The sequence below is a fragment of the Felis catus genome, chromosome B2 (assembly GCF_018350175.1).
Source record: "Felis catus isolate Fca126 chromosome B2, F.catus_Fca126_mat1.0, whole genome shotgun sequence".
NCBI lineage: Eukaryota > Metazoa > Chordata > Mammalia > Carnivora > Felidae > Felis > Felis catus.
The window spans coordinates 12,880,385-12,904,412 of record NC_058372.1 but is presented as its reverse complement, the minus strand read 5'-3'; the positions used below and the strand labels follow the sequence as shown (position 1 = coordinate 12,904,412).

The 24,028-nt window shown below is 46.5% G+C and overlaps 1 protein-coding gene across 2 annotated transcripts; it reads left to right on the top strand.

Annotated features, from left to right (window-relative positions):
• Positions 1-1,404: 1,404 nt before the first annotated feature.
• MYLIP (myosin regulatory light chain interacting protein) lies at positions 1,405-22,051 on the top strand. 2 transcript variants are annotated; one of them, XM_023253658.2, is made up of 7 exons: positions 1,405-1,656; positions 2,786-2,976; positions 14,427-14,612; positions 16,350-16,547; positions 17,052-17,216; positions 18,170-18,590; positions 20,498-22,051. In XM_023253658.2, the coding sequence occupies exons 1-7, from the start codon at positions 1,570-1,572 to the stop codon at positions 20,585-20,587; spliced, it is 1,338 nt and encodes a 445-aa protein (XP_023109426.1). In that variant the 5' UTR covers positions 1,405-1,569; the 3' UTR covers positions 20,588-22,051. The 2 variants fall into 2 exon arrangements, with proteins under 2 accessions (XP_023109426.1, XP_044913021.1); XM_045057086.1 differs by having other exon boundaries at positions 1,414-1,656; positions 2,208-2,976.
• Positions 22,052-24,028: the final 1,977 nt, after the last annotated feature.

The window sequence follows — 24,028 nt, the reverse complement described above, 5'->3', positions numbered from 1 at the left end:
GCACTGGTGGGGGTACTGGGGGTAACCTTTGACTCCTTACAGGCTTACCCATAGTTGGTGTTAGTGAAAGACTGTGATAGGATCCTTCCCTGGAGCCTTCTGCTATGATGCCCTTCCTATTTCTTTAGCAATTAAGGCCACTGGGACAGAGATCATTGAGACTCAGGAAAAGAGGCAAGGACAGAAGCCCCTGGCAGGCAATAACAGCTGCCATGACAGATCTCCCTGCAAATACAGGGTCATTCAAATGGCCTCCTGGACATGTCTCTTGCAGTTCTTCATAGCAGTGCTGGGCAGGGGAGGGCAGAGCAGATACTGGGGTTTCTACTTTACTGTTGAAAACACTGAACTTCAGAGAGATGAAGTAGGTTTTTCAAGGGTCCGGGGCTGAAACCCCATCTTTTCATTTCTCCTGTAAAGAAACCAAAGAGGTAGGCTAACTAGTGTACTGGCAAAGAGGAACGAGTGAAGAGCTGTAGGCCTTAAATTGTTAATAGCTACTACTGAGGTTATACCACCTGTTCGGTTCTGAGATAAGTCCCTAACCTTCAAGATGGGGATAACAGCTGGTTGCCTGAGAAAAGGGACTGGCAGCACAGCAAGTGATCAATTAACGTTTAATGAATGAATAACACATGAGACAAGATGCGCTACCCCGAGAGAGGGCCTTAGAGCCCTGTAAGGTGTTTTGATTGAGCACAACCAGTAAATAGAAGCCTCCAGGGAGGACTTATACAGAAGCACTAGATCAAGTTCCCTGGCTCATTGGTCCACTGCAAAAACTTTCATGCTCAGGTTTTGTTTTTCCACGGACGAGGTCTAAAATGAGGAGCAGCCATTCCGCCTTCCAACAACCCACCGTGGCAAACCCCAGGGGAAGACGGTTTGCTTTTGGCGTTGGGGTTGCTCGCTTTCCTTTTTACGTTCACCTCCCGAAATGCGTTCCGCGATCGACCCAAGGCTTCTGAAAAACAGCGGCAGCTCGGAGGCGGCGCATCGCCATACATTCCAGCCCGAAAGAGAGGCGCCCCCGCCTCCGCGCGCCGGGCGGCCGCCCGCTCCGAGCAGCGTCGCCCAGCGGGCAGAGGCGGCGGGTACGTCCCTTCCCGTCCCGGGGCCGCCCTCCTCCCGCAAGCCCTCGGCGTCCGCAAGCTGCCACCTCCCCAGGCGGCCCGGGGAAACTCGGCCGGCGCTGGCAGGTCGGGCCGCGGCCGAGCGGACGCCGCTATTGGCCGGCGGGGCGGCGGAGGAGGGGCGGGGCCGCCGTGATTGGCGGGAGCCCCAGCCGGAGGGGGCGGGGCCACTATATCAGAGGAGTCCCTGTAGCGCCGCAGGCAGTCGGGCTGCTGGAGTGCGGCGCCGCCGCGGAGACCCGGGCAGCCGGCGGGCGGGCGGGCTGGCGAGGGGGTGGCGGGGAGGGCGCGGGGGGCGCGGAGCACGGGTCTGCGGCGCTGCAGCCTCCCGAGGGCCAGCCTCGCCGAGCCCGGGGCTGGGTCTGAGCGGTGGCGAGGCGGCAGCCCCGCGCACACCAAAGAGGAGGCGGCTGTGGCGGCAGCGGCGGCCCCAGCCATGCTGTGCTATGTGACGAGGCCGGACGCGGTGCTGATGGAGGTGGAGGTGGAGGCGAAAGCCAACGGCGAGGACTGCCTCAACCAGGTGACGACGAGGGGCCAGGCGGGGGCCCCGGCCGGTCCCCCGAGGCGGAGGGGCCTCGCGGCGGCGCCGGGCTCCGGGGCTCGCCGCCTGCCAGGGGGCGGGCGGCGCTGCGGCGGCGGCCAGGGGGGGGGGCGGTTTGGAGGGGGGGAGCGCGCCCCAGGCGCCCGGCCCGCCCCCCGTTCCTCCCCGTGGCCGTGGGGCACGCGGTCCCCGCACGCTGGGAGCGCGTGGTGGGGGGGGGGGGAAGCTCCCACCCTGCCCCCCACCCCACTCCCAGTCCCGCACTTTCCCGGAAGAAGGCGGTCCAGCCCACCTGCCGCAGGTGTGTGCATGATGCCGCCTTTCGGGTCCCCGCGGGGCCTGGCAGCGCCACCCGAGTCCCGAGATGAGGTGGCTGCTGGCCGGCGCTGGTCCCTGGGGTTGCTTGGCAGACAAGCCCGGCCCTTGTCTCTCGCTGCTTCTGAAATGGACCGTTCACCTGCACCTGCCGGTTTGCGGGGCTCGAGAGGACCTTGGGTTTTTGGTCATCCACCCCTCCGTTGTCTTTAAAGCTCGTGTTTCCTAAGGAGTAAAGAAGAATGGTTCCAAACAGTGCATATGGGTATGACAGACAGCAAATTTGATCTCCAGTGGGACGCCATGCCCTGAAAACCCCCCAGACCTGAGATGTTTGGAAAACCTCTTTTAACAAGCTTCGCTGACACTTGTGGCGTGTTTCCTCGGCGTGTTTGTTTTTTTGGAGTCCAGATGGTTAAAATTGTCCAGATAATCTGCCAGATCAGCTGTGCAGATTGTGCTGGTGGAGGGAATTCCCGTGATGGGAATAAGAGGGAAAATACCCCGCAGATTCCTTTCCTCAGCCTTCCTGGAAGGCTGGTTTTAAGGACTCCTTTTTCTCTAGTGCAATCGACCATCTCCTCGGTGTTAACGGAAGCACAAGCCTCACTATTGGTGTAGGAACACTGGAAGCTTAGAACTTTGTTGTTACAGCTTTAAGGCAGGAATTGTAACACCTTCCTTGAACTTTGCAAAAAGTAGGCAGGGATCTTAGACCCAGATGGAGTCCTTGAGTTTTGCTTTGACTACATGGACTGTTTGCTCATCCATGCTGCATTCATTTTTGTTTTAGGTGTGCAGGCGGTTGGGAATTATAGAAGTTGATTATTTTGGACTGCAGTTTACGGGTAGCAAAGGTGAAAGTTTATGGCTAAATCTGAGAAATCGGATCTCCCAGCAGATGGATGGGCTAGCCCCTTACCGGCTCAAACTGAGAGTCAAGTTCTTCGTGGAACCTCATCTCATCTTACAGGAGCAGACTAGGTAAAGTGATGCTGAACTAAACCAATGTCAACCAGACCTTTGATTCCGTTGAGAAAGGGCCGTTGCACCTCCCCAGAGATGTTCACAGGCGAATTTGTTTGCTGCAGAGTGAGCTGGTTCATAACTGAGAAGTTTTGCACGGCACAGCCCTTTTGTCGAGGTGAACAGGGAGCCGCCTAGTTGGCCTGGGGTACATTTTCTGGCTCTTCCTGTGGTTTTTTTTTTGTCTTTATAAACAACGAGGGAGCAGGGTTGAAGTCTTACTAACACTCAGGATCAGTGCCACGGCACAGGAGGGAAAAAAATTAGAAACCCAACTGACTTCCTGATAGCAGCATCTAATGCCCGATAGTAACCTCTGTCTCGGCAGTGTTAATACAGGTCATTGTAGACTGTTCTAACAGAAAGCAGGAAACAGTTCCTCTTGGGTTACTTAAACTTAGTCAACTTCAGCCTAGTGTCAGATTACAATATGCAGCAAAGAGCTCTGTCCCACTTAATGCAGATTTCTTTTTTTAACTTTTTACGTTTCTTGAAAACTTAGTAAGAAAACTTTGTAAGGTGTAGCCAATCTCCAGCCCACAAACATGTTTACACGTGATTGTTTAGACTGTTAAATTTATCTTCTAGAAAACCACCAGTAGTGGTAGGCAACTAGGGCATGCGGTTTCCTTTTTCCAACAGAAATGTTTTCTCTCCTGGACTGACTGTAATACTTCTCAAGGATGAGCCAAATTAGGAAAGTAGTGTTCAGTATTTATTGCTGAAATGCAAGAGACCTAAATCTTAGAGTGGCATGTAAACAAACAAACGAACAATGACCAAAAAGAAAAAAAAATGACTTTTAAACACGACAAACTCTGGGTCTAAATTCTAGTATTTTTCATAATCCTTTGGTTTGGAAAGTTGCCCTTACACATGAGAAATGTGAGTGTGACAATCTTGAGTAATGGTAAGTGAGCAAAACCCTTTAAGAGTTGTTAGCATGTGGTTTGTTTGTTTACTTAAGAACTGATAGAAACATCTTTTGAGATACTATTTGAATTGGAAATCTCTCCTTGTTGCTGCACTTTCAAAGGTGAAGGAGATGTTCAATTTTTTTTTTGTTTTCTGAGACAAGCTAGTGTATTGAATTCTCAGTGCTCCTGAAAATGTCTTAAAAAATATTCACATGATTGCATGTTTAAGGATGTCTTAGCTGTGTATATTAATTAGAATAAGTTGGTTTCGGGGGGGGGGGGGGGGCTTGTTTGGTTTTGGGTATATGTCTAACTTCAAGCTGATTTGTGAAAGTTTCCACTGTGCCCTTCAGTGTGATAAATTGGAATAGAGTAAAAGGATACAGAAACACACGTATATATTATAACATATTGGAGTTTTCATTGTGTGGTTCTGTCATGATTTCGCAATAATTTCTGGGCCTCCAGAGGCAAATCCATTTTGATGATACAAATTTATTTTTTAAACCTGCAGCGGCTTAGAGGACCAAATACATCATTTAAACAAAGGCTGCGGTCATAATAGTATGATAGATTTATATTATGAATGGTTACAGACTTTAAAATTTGCCACTAGATGGTCTTTACCTGTGCTTTTTTTGCAAGTGAGTTAATAACCATTATCAAGTCCATTTTATTTATGCAAGATATTCTGTAAATTAGAATTGAAATAAAATTTCCTGTTACATTGACTCAATTGACTTTAACTCCTGAGACTCATGCCTCATAGCACTCTGAGAAGGCACATACCTAGTTAGCCCAGGTAATTTTAATTGATCTTAGTTCCTTTTGAAATCTTATTGAAAAATCAGTGTGATCTAAGCATTTGACTTGCTTTTAAAATATTGGCGAATATTACTTGTTTTCAGGAGGTTTGCCCAAAATGCAGAATTTGAAGAAAATGCCTCCTCAAGTTTATACAGCATTCTGCTTTTAATAGCTAAAGCGATTTGCAATTAGCATTTGTGCCTTTTCATTAGGATGAGAAGTTGTCCTGGGTCCAAAAAAGTCACAATTAGCGTTGTTTTTATGTACATGATACAACAGAGCACAATTACTTATTTTCCCTGGCGTCATGTTAGCCAGATAAAGCTGGCTGGTAAACTTTTTGATGTTTAACAGTTCATTATAAAATATGTATGTAGAATGCCGTGAAAATAAAATAGATCTGCGTGTGTTGTCCGTAAGCCCAGCTTTGCCAGTTCGGTTATGAGTGGTGATTTTGTACCATCTCAAAGTCAAGTCATGAGGGTACGTTTAGTATACCGAAAAGTGTCTGGACAGTTTATTAAATGGGGCTGAAATATCCTGGCCAAATTGGCCTCTGTGGAGAATTAAAGCAATGTACTCACAGTAGAGCTGGTCTAAGTGGGGGCAGTGAATCTGTTAGTTTGCAAGAGACTAGGGAGGCTGCTGGGGAATAGGCTGGAGGGCCTGTTTGTAACTGGAGACGGCGGGGGGGGGGGGGGGGGGGGGGGGGGTCGGCGGTGGGCGGTGGAGGGGGGAGCCGAGGTGGGGGACGGCAGAGGCCCTGCATTCTCAGTGCAGCCCAGCCCCCAACTACCAGGGTATACAGACTTCCAAGACTGAGTACCCCCCCCCACCCCACTTCATTTCTCTTAAAAGGCCAAGAAGAGCTTGTCTCTAAAATCCCCTCTAGCCATAATTTTTTTTTTCCTTTGCTTCTGCTTCCCCTCTATTTTCCTTCATGTTTCCCTAAGTATATTTTTCCGAAAACAAAAAACACCCAACTGTATCACATGTCTGCTTAGATTGATACAGTTAATCTGGGCTCTGATTTGGCCTAATTTTAGATTCTTTACCCAGATTATTACGTTTGCCTTTGAATGAGGGTCTGGAAAGTAACCAGAGAGTCTTGTCCAGACTCAGCTGGCACATTTGAGAGACAGAGGCAAGCAGGTATATCCAGCAGATGTTTGCCGTGCTGTGCATTGAAACAAAAAGTGAAACTAATGTATTTTGGAAGTAGATCTGAAATAATAATGATCTTTGAAATTCTTGCCTTTCAGAGGCTCTCAGTTAGTCACAGCAACTCAGACCAGATTTTGTCAACATTTTCACAGCCAGAGGTTAGAGAATTATATGCTTCATCTTCAGAGATGGTGATCATACCATCCACGGCCAATAAAATCTGTTTCTCCGGAACTTTGCCGCATTTTAGCAGAGTTCTGTGGTCTTTGCACTCGGTAAGACTCAACGACACCCGAATTCTTTCCCAGAAAACAGCCTCAATACAAGGGTTCCATGAGTCCTGAACTAACTGTTCAGGGAGATGCTGTAATGCTGAGCGTTGAGTCTCATCAAGATTTCAGTGATGCGAGCGAGGGGTGTTGAGTTTGACTTGTCCCTTGTTAAATCCTGCCGTCTCCCAGGCTCCACTCATTCATCACTCCTTTGAAAAGCATCCGCTGGGCCCTGCTCAGGAGACTGAAGTGTCCCAAGGCATCACGTAGCTCTCCTTTATAGCATCTAATGAGCGTATAATGCTACTGTTTACCTATGTGACAATTTGTTTATTGTCAGCTACTCTAATAATTTAAATTCATGAAGCAGGGGACTGATCAACATCGTATCTCCAGAGTCTAGCAAGTGCCTGGTGCATAAACATTTGGTGAAACAATGAATTAAGAAATTAGAGATAAATAGAGGTGGAGTTAACGGACAGGGATAATATGAGTTTTCTTAGTGAACTGATGTTCGCCAGTTTGCTTCTATGAACTGAAAAGTTTAAGACTATCTGAGAGACGTCTCACCATTAAAAAATGTATCGTAGGGATTATTCTCTGTTAAGGATTTGCTCAGTGCTTGGCATTCTTTTGCTTCCTTCCTTCGGCCTCTCCACTTCACCCCAAGCCATTTGTTTCTTGTGGCTGTTAGTTCTCATCTAAAATAAACTACCACTTGCCTGGACCTTCTGCGAAGTTCAGGTAGTTTTCAAGCTAGAGGCTCTCTTAAATCTAATTTTCAACCAATTTGTAGGTGCTGAGTACTTCCTAAACCCAATTTTTCCCTTTCTCGCAACAAAAATCACTTAGATGTCAAGATCTAGAGAAGATAGCACCGTTGAAATCCACAGAGCAAATGCCACATGCAACCATGGGCAGATTTGAGGTGGTAATCTTGAACGTGTTCCGACCGAATCATACGGATCTCAGCCAGGGCCTGCAATGATGTTCGAGATCTTTCAACACGTTGTCACTGTTGGTAAAGGTTGCTTAACATAATTTACCTTTTAGGATTCACGATGGGTAGGATGTCACAACAGTATTTATCTGCTATAAAGGTGTCACTGTGTTTTACATATCAACTCTGTGCCTAAGAGTAGAATGGCACATTCCCTTTGTGTTTTTTTTTAATGACCAAACTCAAAATAGGCCCCAGGAAAGTAAGACAAACTTGTATATTGTTTCCAGAAAGAATTGATTAGATTTCTGAATTCTAATTTATCTATTAACTCTTTCTTTTTGCTCAGAGTGTAGGCTGTTTGCATTATTGTCTGTTTATGTTAGCCACAGATCTCCCATCTGGGCACATTCAGTATCTTCATCAATGTCTCGTACTTGTATATTTGTATGAAGGATCCAAAGAACATTATTGATTTTTCATGCAACCCAAGTGAACTTTTAATTTTAAATATGTAGTTTTAAATAAAACTTGACTCTTTAGATGGCACATAGGGTCAGACTCCAGGGGCACCAGGCACACTTATTCTCTGAGTCCTGCCCCCACTGTAGCCTGCCTCCAGACCTCTCCTCAATCTAGAATGGCACTCACCACAATCTAGACCCTTGGGAGAGATTGTAGCTAACACTTTTAAACTACAGGATTGCTGGATTGTTGCTTGCCTGGGTCAGGTATCTGTTGTGAGCGAGTAATCCTGTTTTTTCCAAGTGCTTCTGGTGTGGGTTGTCATCGTTTTTGATGTTGGGGATTTCCCTCACCCCCCCCCCCCCCCCGCTCCTGTATCTTTTAAATGCTTTGGAACCTTAGGAAAAGCGAATTTGTCCATGGTTCCCATTTTGCATTTGGGGCTTTGAGAAGGATTCCCTTAAGCTGAATAGAGACTTGACTTGGTCATTACTTGGCCATGACTCTTTCTCAGTTGCAAGCCTTCCATGGAGTGGAAGAGATCTGATAGTTCATTTGAGGTGTAAGAAGCTATTCATTTGAATTCTTAACCTTCACCCTAAGGATTTTCACTAGTGTTATTTCCTCAACCTCTTATGAAAATTTCCAAACATGCAGGTAAGTTGAAGATTTTCGCAGTGAACACCAATACCCCCATCTAGATTCTACTGTTAACCACTTAATCAGTTTAATATACTTGCTTTATCACACGTTTATTTCTGATGCTTTTCAGAATAAGTTGTGGATACATACACTTCCCCCTAAATACTTCAGTATGCATATCATTAAGTAGAGCTCCATATTTGTCTACAGTTCTTTTTTTTTTTCTTTTGATAAAATATTTACATATGATGAAATGCACAGAATCCTAATTATACCGTTTGATGAGTTTTAACAAACAGATGTGTCTGTTTAAACAAAATCCTTATTAAGATGTAGAATATTACCGGCACTCCAGAAAGTTCCCTCAGGCCCATCTGCAGTCAGTCCTCGCCCCCCACCTTCCCTCCCGCCCCTCCACAAACAGGGTTTGTTTTTCCAGCATAGATCTACTTCACACACATGGAATCACGCAGTGTCTGGCTTCTTTTGTTCATTATGTATTTTTAGAGATTCATCATACTGATACATATCGATGGCTTGTTCATTGCTAGATAGTATTTCACCCTACGAATATACTACTGTTTGTTGACCCGTCCTTCTAGTGATGAACACCTGTTTTCCAGCTATTGTGAGTAAAGCTGCTGTGAACATTGCAAGTACAATCTTTTGTAGACCTGTATCTTCATTTCTCTTGAGTAAATCTAAGAATGGGAAAGCTGGATCGCAGAGGAGGTGGTTGTTTAGTTTTTTTTTTAACTTTTTTTTAATGTTTATTTTTGAGAGAGAGATTGAGTGCAAGAGTGTGAGTGAGGGAGGAGCAGAGAGAGAGGGAGACACAGAATCCAAAGCAGACTCCAGTCTCGATGAGCTGTCAGCACAGAGTCCGACGCACGGCTCAAACCCATGAACCATGAGATCATGACCTGAGCTGAAGTCGAACATTTAACCGACTGAGCCACCCAGGTGCCCTGGATTTGTCTCTCGATCAATAACATTAAACACTTTTGTCACGTGCTTATTGACCTTTCCTACATCTTCTTTTGTGAAGTATCTGTTCAGGTCATTTACCCATTTTTACCGAGTTGTTACCTTTGTTTTTGAGCCATACCTATTCTTTATATATACCAGTTCTTTGTCAGAGATACGTCTTGTAAATGTATTTTCTCCTGGGGCTTGCCTGCTTTCTTAATGCCTTTTGATGAGTAGAAATGTTTGCTGTTGGTCAAGTCTGATGTATCAGTTTTTCGCCCTTATGATTCTTGCTGTGTCCTGAGAAACCTTGGCCTACCTTCCTCCCCCCAAGTCATGGAGCTGTTCTCCAATGTGTCCTTCTAAAAGTGTTACGGTTTTAACTTTTACGTTTCGGCCTACAGGCCATCAGGAACTGCTTTTTGTTTCGGTGGAATTTAAGATCCAAAACAAAAACATGTATAGTAATTTTTTCTTATTTGATAGTTTTTTTTTTAGGTTTTTATCCAGTAATCTCTACACCCAGTGTAGGGCTCGGATTCATGATCCCAAGATCAAGAGTCACATGCTCTACCAACTGAGCCAGCCAGGGGTCCCCTTTTTCTATTCGATAGTTTTTAAATGTGATTTGGCAGTTAGTTTGGTTTAAAACAAACTGATGTGGTTAAATGGCTCATTGGACTGAGGCAGACACACTCCGGGATGATCTCAGAGGGGGTCTAACTGGGTGGGGAGCACACCAGCCATCACCAACGGATGGGATGGCCAGGTTCAGTGAGTCAGGTCTCGAGAAGAAATGCTGTTCATAGATTCTTAGCCATTTGAAAGATGTTCTAGGTTAGTTACTTAAATGCGGAGTCTAATAGTGAATGTGGATATAGTTGATTTACATTTGTGTCACAAGAAAGTTCTTCAAAATGATGTCACTGGGAAGATACTGGAGGGCAGTGATTGGGCATAACTGCCTATGGTGGACAGGTCAGTGACTCCCGTTGGTTTGCAGAAGGTTCTGCTTTGATTATCAGATGATTTCTTTATGAGACAAATCAGTGTTCAGGGGACAGTTCTCTGCTTACCGTCGTTAAAAGATAAATGACCTAACTGTATTCCTTAAAACTATGGAAAGGAATTAATTTTTAAAGTAGAGGAAATTTGAGGTACTCTGAAACAAATGTATTAAGGATATGTGACTTTTTTTTTTTTTTAATGAGACTGGGGCGTTTCTGTCATACTGTTTGTTTTCAAATCTTCCATAAGGCTACAACACGTGGGAGTTCATCTCTACCCATGATGCAAAGTTAGCCAGAATGTTTCACTTTGGGCCTCCAACCAATCCACTCGTCGACCGTATCCACTTTCTTAGTAACGGAGTAAAACCTTGAACAACCAGGCAGCCAGAAGAATAGAAAATGCAGTTTGAGCCTATGTCTGCAGGACATATTCACAGACATTTACTTAAGACACAGAAGTTTTTTTTTCCCAGAGGCCTTCTGTTTGTGATTCTAGCATGTAGCCTTAAGTGAATTAGATAGGTCTACCGCTTTTGATCTTTAGATAAAACTACTAAAAAAAATTCACTGCAGGCAAGACCTCTTTGTCCACATCTGCTTGTTTTGATATTATCAGTAACCTTTCACCCACTTTACAAAAAAAAAAAAAAAAGGGATGGGGAAGAATCCATGAACCAGACAGTTACAGAGCAGATGGTTCAAGAGAAAATGATTGGGGAAAAAAATACTTGTTTCAAAATCACCCCAGGGGCCCCTGGGTGGCTCAGTCGGTTAAGCGTCCGACTTCAGCTCAGGTCATGATCTCACAGTTCATGAGATTTAGCCCCGCGTCGGGCTCTGTGCTGATGGCTCAGAGCCTGGATCCTGCTTCGGATTCCGTGTCTCCCTCTCTCTCTCTGCCCCCCGCCCCGTGGTGTCTCTGTCTCTCAAAAATAAATAAACATTTAAAAAAAAAAATCACCCCACTAACTGTTGAGCCATCCCTGGATTCCTTATCGGAACGTCTCCAAGCTCTGTCATCTTCCCTGTTAGAAAGAGCACGTTAAAGAGAGTCTGCTGATGGCTCACCACAGCTGGTGACCTTTGCTGTCACTGCTCCATGGTGCCGTTCTCCTAGAGAACATAAAAATTTGTCACCCAAAAACCAGTTTGTGTCTGGAGTTAACTGTGATAGGGATATGCACCTTCACACGAAAAAGCTGTAAGTTCCATCTAAAAAAGGATCTATCAGATATGTTCATACTGTAACCCCAGGGTAGGGCTTGGCACAGAGGCAGTGAATGACAAATATTTGTTGACTCAAAACGAAAAGGTTGTTTTATAGCCATGAAATTGGCAAAATGCAGGAAGAACTGTATGGGAGAGTTGACGTAAATAGTAAAGGGGAGGATTCTTCCACTCACAGGGTATCGATTGCATTTCGGCCTAGAATGTGGAGTACGTACAAAAGGCCGGTTGTTCTCCTCCGTTTAAAAAATTCTGACCCACAGGCCTAGAAAAGATTGGCGTTCGGTCTCACCCTGCTGACCACCTGTTAATGCTCTGTTACTGCTTTTTTGCCTGATTTCGGCAGCTGCCTCTCCAGAAGCGGGTGTGGACAGTGCGGAAAAAGAAATCGGATAGGCTTAGCAAGTCTTCTGTTGCAGGCTACACACAACTCTTTCATAAAGCAGAAGACTAGTCTCCAGGTTGATCGTGGGGCAATACGTGAAAAGACCTTTCCACACGAGCAGAGATCAGATTTAGAAGACTTGTTTTTTGGATTCCCCCTTAACATCCTACAGCACGCCATTCCTTCTTTAAGCACGTATTCAGATTTGTGTCTCCTACAAACACAGCCCCAGCGAAGAGAGACAGATCCGTTCACCAAGATGAAGTTTACCAAATGGTCATCTAAAAAAGGCTTTCGAAGGCCAAAGCCGCGTCGTGACGCCGACATCCCGTGGGGAATGCCCGCCCTCCGCTGCTCAGATAGCTGTTTCAGGACGAGTTGTTTTCGTGCTAATTTCTTTGCCCCAGTAGGGACCCCCTCCTCAGTTTAGCAGCGTGTCAGAAATACTTTAAAGACTAACAGATGTTTGGGTTAATAAAAACCATGCTTGTCTCCTTTCAGTGCTGTTATGCATTCTTACCGTGATTCCTTCATCGGGGCTCTCGATAAAGACAACCCTGCAGTATTTGGCGGAGTGTGGTCATTTTAAATATTTCTTTATCGTTCTAGAACACACAAAACGTTGAATTCAAACACCTCTTCAAGGAAGATTAACGGCTCTTGCCTGCCTGACATTGTGAGACTGTCCGTAGAGCCCCTCCTTGTGTGTCTCAGCCCCTCTTCCCTTGGCTTTTCTTTCGCTGCTCATGTTGTTCCCTCCACCGGGGACGTCAGACGTAAGACGAGAGTATAAATAAAAGCATAAAAGCAGTGTTAAGGATACCCAGCTCAAGCGGGAAGCTGGGCTTACGCGCCCTATTCAGAGCAGTGTTAGAGCTTTACTGCTGGTCGTAATTCAGTTGTTAGTGGAAGGAATATTGTGGCATTTAAGCAAGTTTGAGAGGCTATAACAAGTCATCAAAGGAAGGTTATACCTGTACGTTTGCCAGAGACCAATTTTATAATCTAGACTGGCCTGTCGCAGTTCGGATGCTCCGTTGAGAATCTTGGCGGAGCTGGATTGGCAGGCAACCTACGTGGAGTTTCCTAGGAGTTTCTAAGTCTGACGTACCTCACAGTGAACGGAGCGTAGTATCAGATGCGACTGGGGCAGGCACACAAGGACTGCAACTTAGGTAGGGAAAGAAACTGACCACAGGCAATGTGCGGTTTTACGTCCATTCGTAGAGCTCTGTGGTGCCAGGGACACTTAAGACATCCACTTATGTGCAGCTAACTGTGGTAGAAAATCAGAATATGTCAAATACTGCAAGAGAGGAATAAACAGCTTGCAGGTGATGTGGACAAAAAGGTATCTAAATGAGGGGACAAAAAGAATACCGCGCAGGGCACAGGGAGCAGCCAAGACGAGAGTCGTGGAGACGTGAGCGTGCTTGGCCTTTCCAGGAAGAGGAATTGTCCCTTTCCCAGGGCACAGTGGCTGGAGGGAATGGTGGGTTGTGTGGCTGGACATCGGGGGCCACACCCACAGAAGCTTGGGTACACGCCAACAGCACGCTTCCTCGGCAAACAGTCGGGATCCCTCGAAGGAGTTTTTATTTATTTATTTTAATGTTTATTTCTGAGAGAGACGGCACGAGCAGGGGAGGGGCAGAGAGAGGGGGAGACACAGAATCCGAAGCAGGCTCCAGGCTCTGAGCTGTCGGCACAGAGCCCGACGCGGGGCTGGAACTCACGAACCGTGAGATCATGACCTGAGCTGAAGTGGGGCGCTTGACCCAGGCACCCCTCCCTTGAAGGATTTTGAGCGGAGAGATGGCAAGCTTATCCCAGAAGCAAGTAGCTTGGAAGGTAGATTAGCAGAGTCGAGAGAGATCAGCTTTGGGGAGATTGTAAATTCTCTGACAGTTGAGAGCCACAAGTAGGACATCTGAGGTAAAAATGGGAAGAGTGTAACTGAATTTAAGGAGTTTTCAGAGACAGAAAGTAGATGGGAATAAAATGAAGAATCAAAAGTGGGTCTTGCGGTAAAATAATAAACGAGTCTCTGGTTTTCACTGGGAGAAAAGTGGGTTTGGGAAGGAAAACAGTGAGTTTGGTTTTGAACAGTGAAATTAGGATACTGAACATCCAAGTGGAGACGTCTGTAAGCAGTTGGACATCTGAATATGATGCTTACAGAGGTTGGGGCAAAGACTAGAGATTTGGGGGTCATTTGAATAAAGGTGAGGATCTAAGATACCAAGTCCACGTCAAGATCAAGTTTATGTGAACAGAATTTCTTTTAAAAAAAATGAAATGTGGAAACCTCTGTGAGATTATTTTGTATGTGCTAAATTGAATACTCCTGAGCTTGTCTCAGATTTGTTTTGTCTGAGTTACGCTTTTCATTCCGGAGAAACGAAAGTCCTTAGATTTATTTTGCCTTCATACTAAAAACAAAAAAAAAAAAATGTTTTTTAGTGGTGAGCGTTTTCAGGGTGGCTTTTTAAGTGACTGTGTGTTCCTTACCGAAAAGGGATTGTGAGATTGCACATCAGGCTAGTCCCCCGGTTGAGCTTGACATCAGGCTAGTCCCCAGGGTAACCTCATTGTCACATTGCTTTGCAGGCATATCTTTTTCTTGCATATCAAGGAGACCCTCCTGGCCGGCCACCTCCAGTGTTCCCCGGAGCAGGCAGTGGAACTCAGCGCCCTCCTGGCCCAAACCAAGTTCGGAGACTATAATCAGAACACTGCCAAGTACAGCTATGAGGAGCTCTGTGCAAAGGAACTCTCCAGTGCCACCTTGAACAGGTGAGGCTGCTGTGGAGGTGACTGTTCACATTCATAGATCTAGTGAATTTATACATATTTCCCAAAGAATATGAATCTACGGTGTATATACAGATATTTGGTAAGGTTAAGACTAGGCCATTACCCAGTTTAGCCAAGTTGTTTTCTAAAGAGTCTCAGCCTTCCTTCTGAGAGATTTACAGGCACAAAACAATCCACCTAAATCTATGCCCTTATATAAAATGCTATGGAACGGGAATTTTTTAAATCTCTGAACTCTTAAGAATGCAAATCTCTGGGTGACTCAGTCGGTTAAGTGGCCGACTTCTGCTCAGGTCATGATCTCACGGTTCGTGGGTTCGAGCCCCAGGTTGGGCTTTGTGCTGACAGCTCAGAGCCTGGAGCCTGCTTCCCATTCTGTGTCTCCCTCTCTCTCTGCCCCTCCCCTGCTCCTGCTCTGTCTCTCTCCCAAAAATAAACATTAACAAAAAAATCTAAAAATGCAGGTCTCTTCAAAAGTCTGTCATGTCTATTAGTATTTTCTTCATCCCAGCAAAGACTAAACAAAGAGGCCAAAATAGGTGTTATCTCAGTTATCTGTTCTTGGGGGACAAGTTACCCCAAAACTTAGTGGCTTAATAACTATATATCATACTCCTGTGGGTCAGGAATCTGGCCATGGCTTGACTGGGTTCTCTGGATCAAGACCTTTCATGAGGCTGCAGGCAGGCTGTTGGTAGAGTTCAGTGTCATCTGAAGGCTCAGCCGAAGGAGGGGTCCCCTTCCACGTAGACTCTTGTGGCGTGTTGGCAGGGCCTTATTCCCTCCCTCACCGCATGGGCCTCTCGAAGGGGCTGTTTCATAACGAGGTGGCTGGCTCCCCCCAGGACCAACAGTCCAAGTCAGAGCAAGAGAGAACAACCAAGACAGAGGTCAGTGTCTTTTTAGAACTTATCTCAGAAGTGACATCTCACCACTTTTGCCATATTCTGTTCATTAGAAGCAAGTTATGAATCCAGCCAGTGATCAACACAACAGGCACTCAGCACTCAGGTGAAGGGATTCGCACAAGAGTGTGAATACCAGGAGGTGGGGATCTTCAAGGACTATGTTAGAGGCTGTCTGCCGCAGTAGACAGAATAAATCCTGCCGATGATCTAATCAACCCCTTAGAATGCTGTATATATATTTTTAATGTTTGTTTATTTTTGAGGAGGGTGGGGAGAATGAGTGGGGGAGGGACAGAGAGAAAGAAGGAGACACAGAATTAGAAGCAGGTTCCAGGCTCTGAGCCATCAGCACAGAGCCCAGTACAGGGCTTGAACTTACAAACCACGAGATCATCACCTGAACCAAAGCTGGACACTTAACTGACCCGACTGTGCCACCCAGACGCCCCTATAATGCTATATTATAATGAAACTTACAAAGTAGACCCTTGCACGAGAAGTACCTATATACAAAACGTCTCATGTCTATTTTTAGAGATTTTCCATAATTCTTCCCATTCACCTCTATCCGGCCTCTCCACTTGCTTTTTTACCAAAATGTCTAATAGTTGAGATCTGGAGCAGTGTCTTAGAAGTATATTATTACAGATTTGCTAAACAAATGAAATGTCATTGCTATATCACTTTAAGTGTTACACATAAATGGCAGTGTCTGTATGGTTCGCTAGGGAAAATGATACAGATTTCCCCTCTAAGGACCACGTGCGTTAATCTGCCCACGCCTCTCTGCCCTTTTGGCATCCTGCAGCATTGTGGCAAAGCATAAGGAGCTGGAGGGGACCAGCCAGGCTTCTGCCGAATACCAGGTGTTACAAATCGTGTCCACGATGGAAAACTATGGCATAGAGTGGCATTCCGTGAGGGACAGTGAAGGGCAGAAACTCCTCATCGGGGTTGGACCTGAAGGAATCTCCATTTGCAAAGACGACTTTTGCCCAATTAATAGGTAACGTACCTACGTCTTCCATTTTGTTTCAGCCCCGAATGTGCATATATCCCCTTGTAGCTCTGATCATTAAAATAGATAAAACTGGAAAGGGATTTGCTAGACAGTTAGCTATCCTTTGGGGATGAAATGTTTCATTTTGGGTATGTATATTAATTTGAGTCAGGCCTCGATAACCGTTGAATTACTCTTTAAACTGCAAACTCAAGTGTATTGATGTGGCAGAGTTACTATTTTTTAAGTACGTTCACTGCTGTAAAACTCGCGTTTCCATCTACACACACGCGTGCACACGCATGCACACACGCACATCGCTCCCAACACTTCTCTCCACAACTGGTTTCCAACGCGCCTCTATGACTAGGGAGCCAAGTGCTTACTAGGAGTCCTAGAGCGATCTGATTCTACTGCGGGGTCCTGAGCACAGGAGAGTCCTACGAAAGGGCACACACCCTGACGGGCCTCTCCTTCCGGGCTTGCTCACCTTCTCGTCCCGTGTTCCAGGATTGCTTACCCGGTGGTCCAGATGGCCACCCAGTCGGGGAAGAACGTGTACTTGACCGTCACCAAGGAGTCGGGAAACAGCGTCGTGCTCTTGTTCAAGATGATCAGCACCAGGGCCGCCAGCGGGCTCTACCGAGCGATAACGGAGACGCACGCTTTCTACAGGCACGTAGCGCTCCGTCCCCACAGCCCGAGCGTCTGTCTGCAGCTCTAAGTTTTCAGGTGCCACCAAGGGGCCTACGGTTTCTGGTATCGCCGTGTCCACGAATCTTGTTCAGAATTCAAGAAATCCACCGCTCTCGAACATTTTGTTCGTTCTATTCTGCGTGGCGGTGGGGGCCTTCTCAACGTGGTACCGCTTTTACCACAGAACGTGCGTGGGAGTGAGCTGCACAGACCCCTTCCCCCCCCCCCCCCCTTCTCTTGCCTTCTTTCCCCACGGCAGCTCCTCTCCCGGGAGCTCTGAGTGGTTGGACCCGTCCCACGACGGCTTTAACGCATCCCCGCAGGATGACCTAACCGTCCTTGTGGGGGAGCCGCTATCCCGATTCCTCACTCCGTAGTACAAGGGTTTTTTTCTTTTTCTTTCTTTTTTTTTTTTTTTTTTACTGACAGTAGCAATACCCTCGTTTCAGAAGGTGCTTTAAGGTAGACTTGTGATTTGACCCAAATATTTGAGAAATTGAAGCTAAGAAATTTAATTGCCATCTTAACCTTTTTTTATGTTAAGGTAGACACACAAATCTTGGAGCAGAACGGAAAATTTGTAGAAATTTTTAACATAAAAGCCAGGACTTGAAAGAAGAAAATGTCTTTTTTTTCCTCACCACAAGCTGTTTTTGACGACTGCTTGTGTCCCCGGAGGTGAGGGCGCGCGCTCACTGTTTCTGCGTTTATGACTCCTTCGTCAAGGTCCTTTGGGGACACTGGAGAAACCCGGAGGTAGAATCATGAAAGTGTTTAGCACAGATACCACTGGAAGAATTTACTTGCAGGCATGCACACAAGAATATAAATGTCTGCTGCCACAGAATATTCTCATTCACGGCAGCATTTGAAGGTCTGAGTCACAGAAGCGCCCGGGCTTGTGGGTATTGACGTGCCGCGTCTCCCTGCAGGTGCGACACGGTGACCAGCGCCGTCATGATGCAGTACAGCCGAGACCTGAAGGGCCACTTGGCGTCTCTGTTTCTGAATGAGAATATCAACCTCGGCAAGAAGTACGTCTTCGATATCAAAAGAACGTCTAAGGAGGTGTACGACCACGCCAGGAGAGCCCTGTACAACGCCGGCGTCGTGGACCTCGTTTCGAGGAGCGACCCCAGCCCTCCGAACTCCCCGCTCAAGTCCTCGGACAGCGGCCTGAGCTGTGCCAGCTGTGAGGGCCTCAGCTGCCAGCAGACCAGGGCGCTCCAGGAGAAGCTGCGGAAGCTGAAGGAGGCCATGCTGTGCATGGTGTGCTGCGAGGAGGAGATCAACTCCGCCTTCTGCCCCTGCGGCCACACTGTGTGCTGTGAGGGCTGCGCCGCCCAGCTGCAGGTGAGGGGTGCCCGGCGGCCCTCCCCTGGCGGGCGGGCTCTCTCCCCGCCGTGACCGGGGTTCCTGAGCGCCTGCTGGGTGCCAGGTGCAAGCCGGGGGGCCCCGCCACGCCCGGCTAGGGTCCCCGCGTTCGGGGACCCCAGAGGTGTTGCTCTAAGGGGACGTTTTGGATCGCCGTAGTATTCGCCGCAGTGTAACTGCCGTAAACCGTAGGCTTTTTTCAGGTTCCGGGAACGAGGCTCAGATTCACAGGGCAGCGCGTCTTAGTCAGTGGGGTGACCGGGGGCTGGAACCCAGGCCTCCCGACCACTGGTTCAGGACTCGCAGCTTCCATTTGTGTGTCTTCCCGCTTCCCAACGCTTAGGATGGTTTTTGTTTTGTTTCGTTTTTTAAGTTTGTTTATTCTCATTTTTTTTAAGTTCATTTATTTATTTTGAGAGAGGGAGAGTTGAGGGGCGGAGAGAGAGAATCCCAAGCGGGCTCTGTGCTGTCAGCACAGGGCCCAACACAGGGCTCCAACCCACAAACTGTGAGATCATGACCTGAGCCGAAATCCAGAGTCAGAAGCTTAACCGACTGGGCCACCCAGCCTCCTCAGGAGGATGGTCTTTATTATTTACTTAAAATACTTGAAAAAGAATACTGAAGAGGTTTTAGTTATAGCTACCCTGTAGTTATCCATGGGTGGATTGTTTGCTCTGTGATTATCTGTGATTAATTTTCTTTGATGGCTCCATATGCCTCTAGGGGGCATCTTGGAGTGGCCTTTAGTAAGTCAAACTAATTTTAATATCAGTACAAAAAATAAAAGTCATGTATGTTTTCCTTTCTTGCACCTTACATTTCCTCTTACAATAACTTTTTCTGTTCGTTTTCATTTCTAAGAACTGTTTGCTTAATGTCAGTGTGGTTTTATTTAAAAGAAGCCCTCAATACATTTACAAATTTTTAAATAGTAGGAGGGGAGGCGCCTGGGTGGCTCAGTCAGTTAAGCGTCTGACTTCATCTCAGGTCACGATCTCACAGTTCACGGGTCCAAGCCCCGCATCAGGCTCTGTGCTGACAGCTCGGAGCCTGGAGCCTGCTTCGGATTCTGTGTCTCCCTCTCTCTCTGCCCCTCCCCGACTCGTGCTCTGTCTCCCTCTCAAAAATAAATAAAACATTTTTAAAAATAAATTTAAAAAAGCCCTAAATATCCAGTCCTTCAAAAGCTGCTAATTTCAGAACTATTTTTAGGGTCCTATAATGAGCCATCAGGATGCCTTTGTCTTTCTGAAGAATAGATCGATCTACTACAAGGAGTTATTTCTCCAGAAGCGGGTCACAGATTTGCCTTTTTCCACCTACTTGGTCTGATCCCCATGCCTAAGGCTCCCCTGGGGGGGGGGGGCGGGCCGGAGGTAGGGGGGAAAGGTGGGGGAGGGACAGTGCTTGCTGAGAAGCCAGCCGGGGATGTGGCGCTGTGACCTGCGACTTGGAGCAGAGCCATGTTCACTGGCCACATGGCATTAACCCAGTGACGCTGGTCTGAGTCAGCCAGCCGCCCAGACTCCGGAAGGGTCTCCGATTTCCTGCCTCACTGCCAGAAGGGGTTACAGTCGGCCCCTGGAGGGACCACAGCCTTCTTGCACGGCAGTAGTTCTTCAGCAGCCACTCGTGCCTGGTTTAGCGCGTGACTGCAAACCTAACTAATTGCCTGCACTTCATACTTCTCCCCAATATTCTGAGCCCCTTGTAAGGTATAGAATTGCAAGCCCGTTAGAAAACAAAGATCTCTACCAGTGGAGAGCTAGAAATAATTGTGACCACCACTTACTAGCAAACGGAACAGAGTAGGCGCCACACGTGAAACTGAAGACCCATCCTTGAAGGTGTCCTAACAAATACTGTTGGCTTCTCTTTTCCAGTCCTGTCCGGTCTGCAGGTCGCGGGTGGAACACGTGCAACACGTCTACCTACCGACCCACACCAGTCTCCTCAACCTCACCGTGATCTGACGTGTCGTGCACTTAACTGGACAAGCCACGTTTCCGTGAGCTGCACTATTACTTAAACTAAAAAACGATCGTGGAGAAAATAAGTACTCTGACACCCATCTGCCATGCAGTGTTTAAAAAAGAAAAAAAAAAAAAAAAAGGAAGACTCAAAAGAATATTCCTCCCCATCAAAACAAACCATGCGTAGAATCTGCACCTGCAATGGTGGGGACCAGGAAGGGTTCTGGGACACAGACATGTTCCTTGGGCTCATTCTTCTTATGATCAAGTAAAGGAATAAGTCAAATCTTTGATGTCAGTTAAGTGGCAGCATAGCCAAAAAGTTGGGTACCCTTTAGGAAAGGATATTGTTAAGTCTCCTTAATGTATCCCAAGGTAAGTTTCCTACTTGCAGCAAATTTTGTAAGAATTCGTTTTAAGAATTTACTTGGTTCTTTTTGTACGGTCATGGAGCTCTGAACATTTTAATAGGAAATTTTTCTTAAGGAAACCGTCATTTTAATGTCATTTCTGTTTTTATAACTTGGTCGAGAATGATTGGAAGGCAAACAGGCGCAAAGATCAATTCTGCGACTTGTAAAAGGTTGCTCACCAGGTTGCCCGATGTAAACCGGTCTGGCTGGTGGAAAACCGGTCACTCAGTGTGCACGGCTTCCTCTTCCCTCCCCGTCTCCTCACCCCCACGTCTTGCGATTTATAAGACGCTACCGGTCTGGTAAGATTTCTGTGGAGCAGTCCTCACTCCTTGGGCTCTTGAGTTGGTGGAGTAGATTATTTAAGTTGAAGAGGGAACCCACGTTCCTCGGAAAGCCAAGTGTTGCTCGCGGAGATGAAGCTTCCCCGTGTACAAACCGGGGGTTCTCCACTTCTCCCCAAAACTCCAGCTTCATCCGGTGGGGTCGCTTTTGCTTGAGCCATCGAGCCTTTACAGCCTTATCATAGGTATCTTAGAGATTGTATGCTTTTTGTTTTTGTTTTTTTTTTTTTGTAAGTGCTTACGTATTAACGTTCAGTTGTCCCCTCCCTACGTCTCAGAGGGGTTTGGAGCTTCTTTGTTTCTTTGTTCTTAATCAAGTTATCCACTCCCACTTGGGCATTTTGGACGCTGGTCAGCTTGTGGGTTTTCTAGGACGTCGGCACACCTAGATGACCTTATTGGGTGCAATACTAGCTAAGTTAAAGCTAGGAACCTACACTGTCACTTTACTGAGATTTCCGAGTATACTTTTCATATTGCCTTAATGTAGCAGTAATGTGTTTATGCATTTGTTTCTTTGCACAGACATTTTGTCAAATATTAAAACTCTACTTTTTTATGGCACATATTAGCATATAAGCCTTTATTCCAAGAGGTATTTATTTTTTCACTTGTAAAAAAAAATAATGTTTCCACATAAAGAACTCTGTTATATCCTCAAGGACTTCTGTCTTTTGTATTCAGGATAATAAAGACTTTAAAGCAAACATGGCTGTTGGAGTCATCACAGTTTTTGTCGTTGAAGCCAGTTGTCTTCACTAAAAAAAAAAAAAAGCATTGGTGACATCACGCTTGGTATCTATTGTGGTCATATATGGAAAACTTGAAAACATCGGGGGTATTGGCTCTAATCGAGAACATTCATCCACTTATTCACTCCTCTGCTTTCTGGTCTAGGGTTGAAATGTAGGCGAAAACGGAGTAATCTATGTAAGCAGATGCAAAGTAAAAATTGGGGATGGGACCAGAAGGTGTTGGAGGAGAGGAATGGCAGAAGTGGAAGGTAACAATTTAATTTTTTAATGTTTATTTTTGAGAGAGAGCACGAGTGGGGGAGGGGCAGAGAGCGAGGGAGACACAGAATCCGAAGCAGGCTCCAGGCTCCGAGCTGTCAGCACAGAGCCTGAGGCGGGGCTCAAACCCAAGAACTGTGAGATCATGACCTGAGCCAAAGTCGGACGATTAACTGACTGAGCCACCCAGGCGCCCCTGGAAGGTAACGATTTAGACCCAGATGATGCAGCTAGTTAGTTGCCTGGACAGATGAGTACCTGTCGGGGTCTGAACAGTAATGGTCTCAGGGGACAGACTCTGGGAATATACTTTGTGGGATGCCTCGCTGCTGCTGCTGGGATCTGCTGTAAGCATGGCCAGGTGTGCTCATTTGTGCTGCTGGGTGTCGTCTAGAACGCGGCACGTTATATCTGTAACTGATAATTAGCTGTAGCAGTTGAAGGATGTGATTTCAACTGCAACAGAAGTTCAGTCCGGCACAAGTACGATCATTTCCAGAAAATAACCTTTTAAAAGTTGAGAGATGGGCATTTATTTTCTACGATTCCTGTACCTGATTCAGTCTTCCGTCGATTTCTAGCAATCCTTCGTTCATTGAGTACGTAAGTCATCCTTGCATGCTGGAAATTTAACGAGGATCAAGACGTGATTCGTCTGTCACTACTTCACATAGAGAGGTTAAATACTCAAAATCATAAGACTATGAGGAGGAGCTGCGGCAGGGTCAAGGAGCTGGATAGCTAGAAGGGGGCATAAAACCTGGCAGTCAATAGGAGGTCCAGGTTCTGGGAAAGAGTGGGTCTATTTTGAGAAGTGAGGAGATGCTACAAGTTCCCAGACCATAGTGAGCCGTGGACACGTGTGAGACAAGCATGTGGACCTTATAGGTGGAGGCCAACGCACGTTGGGTGGCGTGTGAAATAACAGGATGGTGCTGGAGGAGGAGGCTGGGTCAGAGAAGCGTTGTGGTCTTGCATTTTCAGTGGGAGGGCATGGGTAGGCATAGAGGAGACGGCCATGGAGAGGCTGAGTTAAACAATATGGCAGAAGGGCATCGCTGTGGCTCAGTTGGTTGAGCGTCCACCTCTTGATTTCGGCTCAGGTCACAATCTCACAGTCGTGGGATCGAGTCTCACGTTGGGCTCTGCACTGAGCGTGAAGCCTGCTTAAGATTCTCTCTCTCTCTCTCTCTCTCTCTCTCAAATAAAAATGAAACGGTAGAGAGGAATAAATGGAGAGACTGAAGCCTCAAGAGGCTGTTCTGTCAAAAGACACAAGTTACAAGGGTTACAAGTCCACCCAGTGCTGTCAGTGAGGAGCCCAAGGCAGGTCCTGAGCCCACGAACCACGAGCTCATGACCTGAGCTGAAACCAAGAGTCAATCACTTAACCGCCTGAGCCACCCAGGCACCTCAGGCCAAAGCTTTAGTACAGTTCTCCCAAGCAGTGGAAGAAAGCCTCGATGGAGTTTGAGTATAATCACCATCTAAGACAAAAGGCAGCTGTTTTTGTCTTTCTCCTTGCTCATCACGAGTGCCTTCTCGCAGAACTTCTAAAACACCACAGATGACTTTTATTCATGTTTGCAGAGTCTCTTTGAAATGGGTTTGTTTAAAAACTGCAAGATATTAAAGAGTTAGCCCTATGCCTTTTAAAACCGAAACTGCGTC

What these genes read in the sequence shown, in the direction of transcription:
- MYLIP (XM_023253658.2), top strand. Translation starts at nt 1,570, where the DNA reads ATGCTGTGCTATGTGACGAGGCCGGACGCGGTGCTGATGGAGGTGGAG. An exon ending in GCGAGGACTGCCTCAACCAG is followed by an intron (nt 1,657 to 2,785) that starts GTGACGACGAGG and finishes TTTTTGTTTTAG; the next exon opens with GTGTGCAGGCGGTTGGGAAT. An exon ending in TCCAGTGCCACCTTGAACAG is followed by an intron (nt 14,613 to 16,349) that starts GTGAGGCTGCTG and finishes GGCATCCTGCAG; the next exon opens with CATTGTGGCAAAGCATAAGG.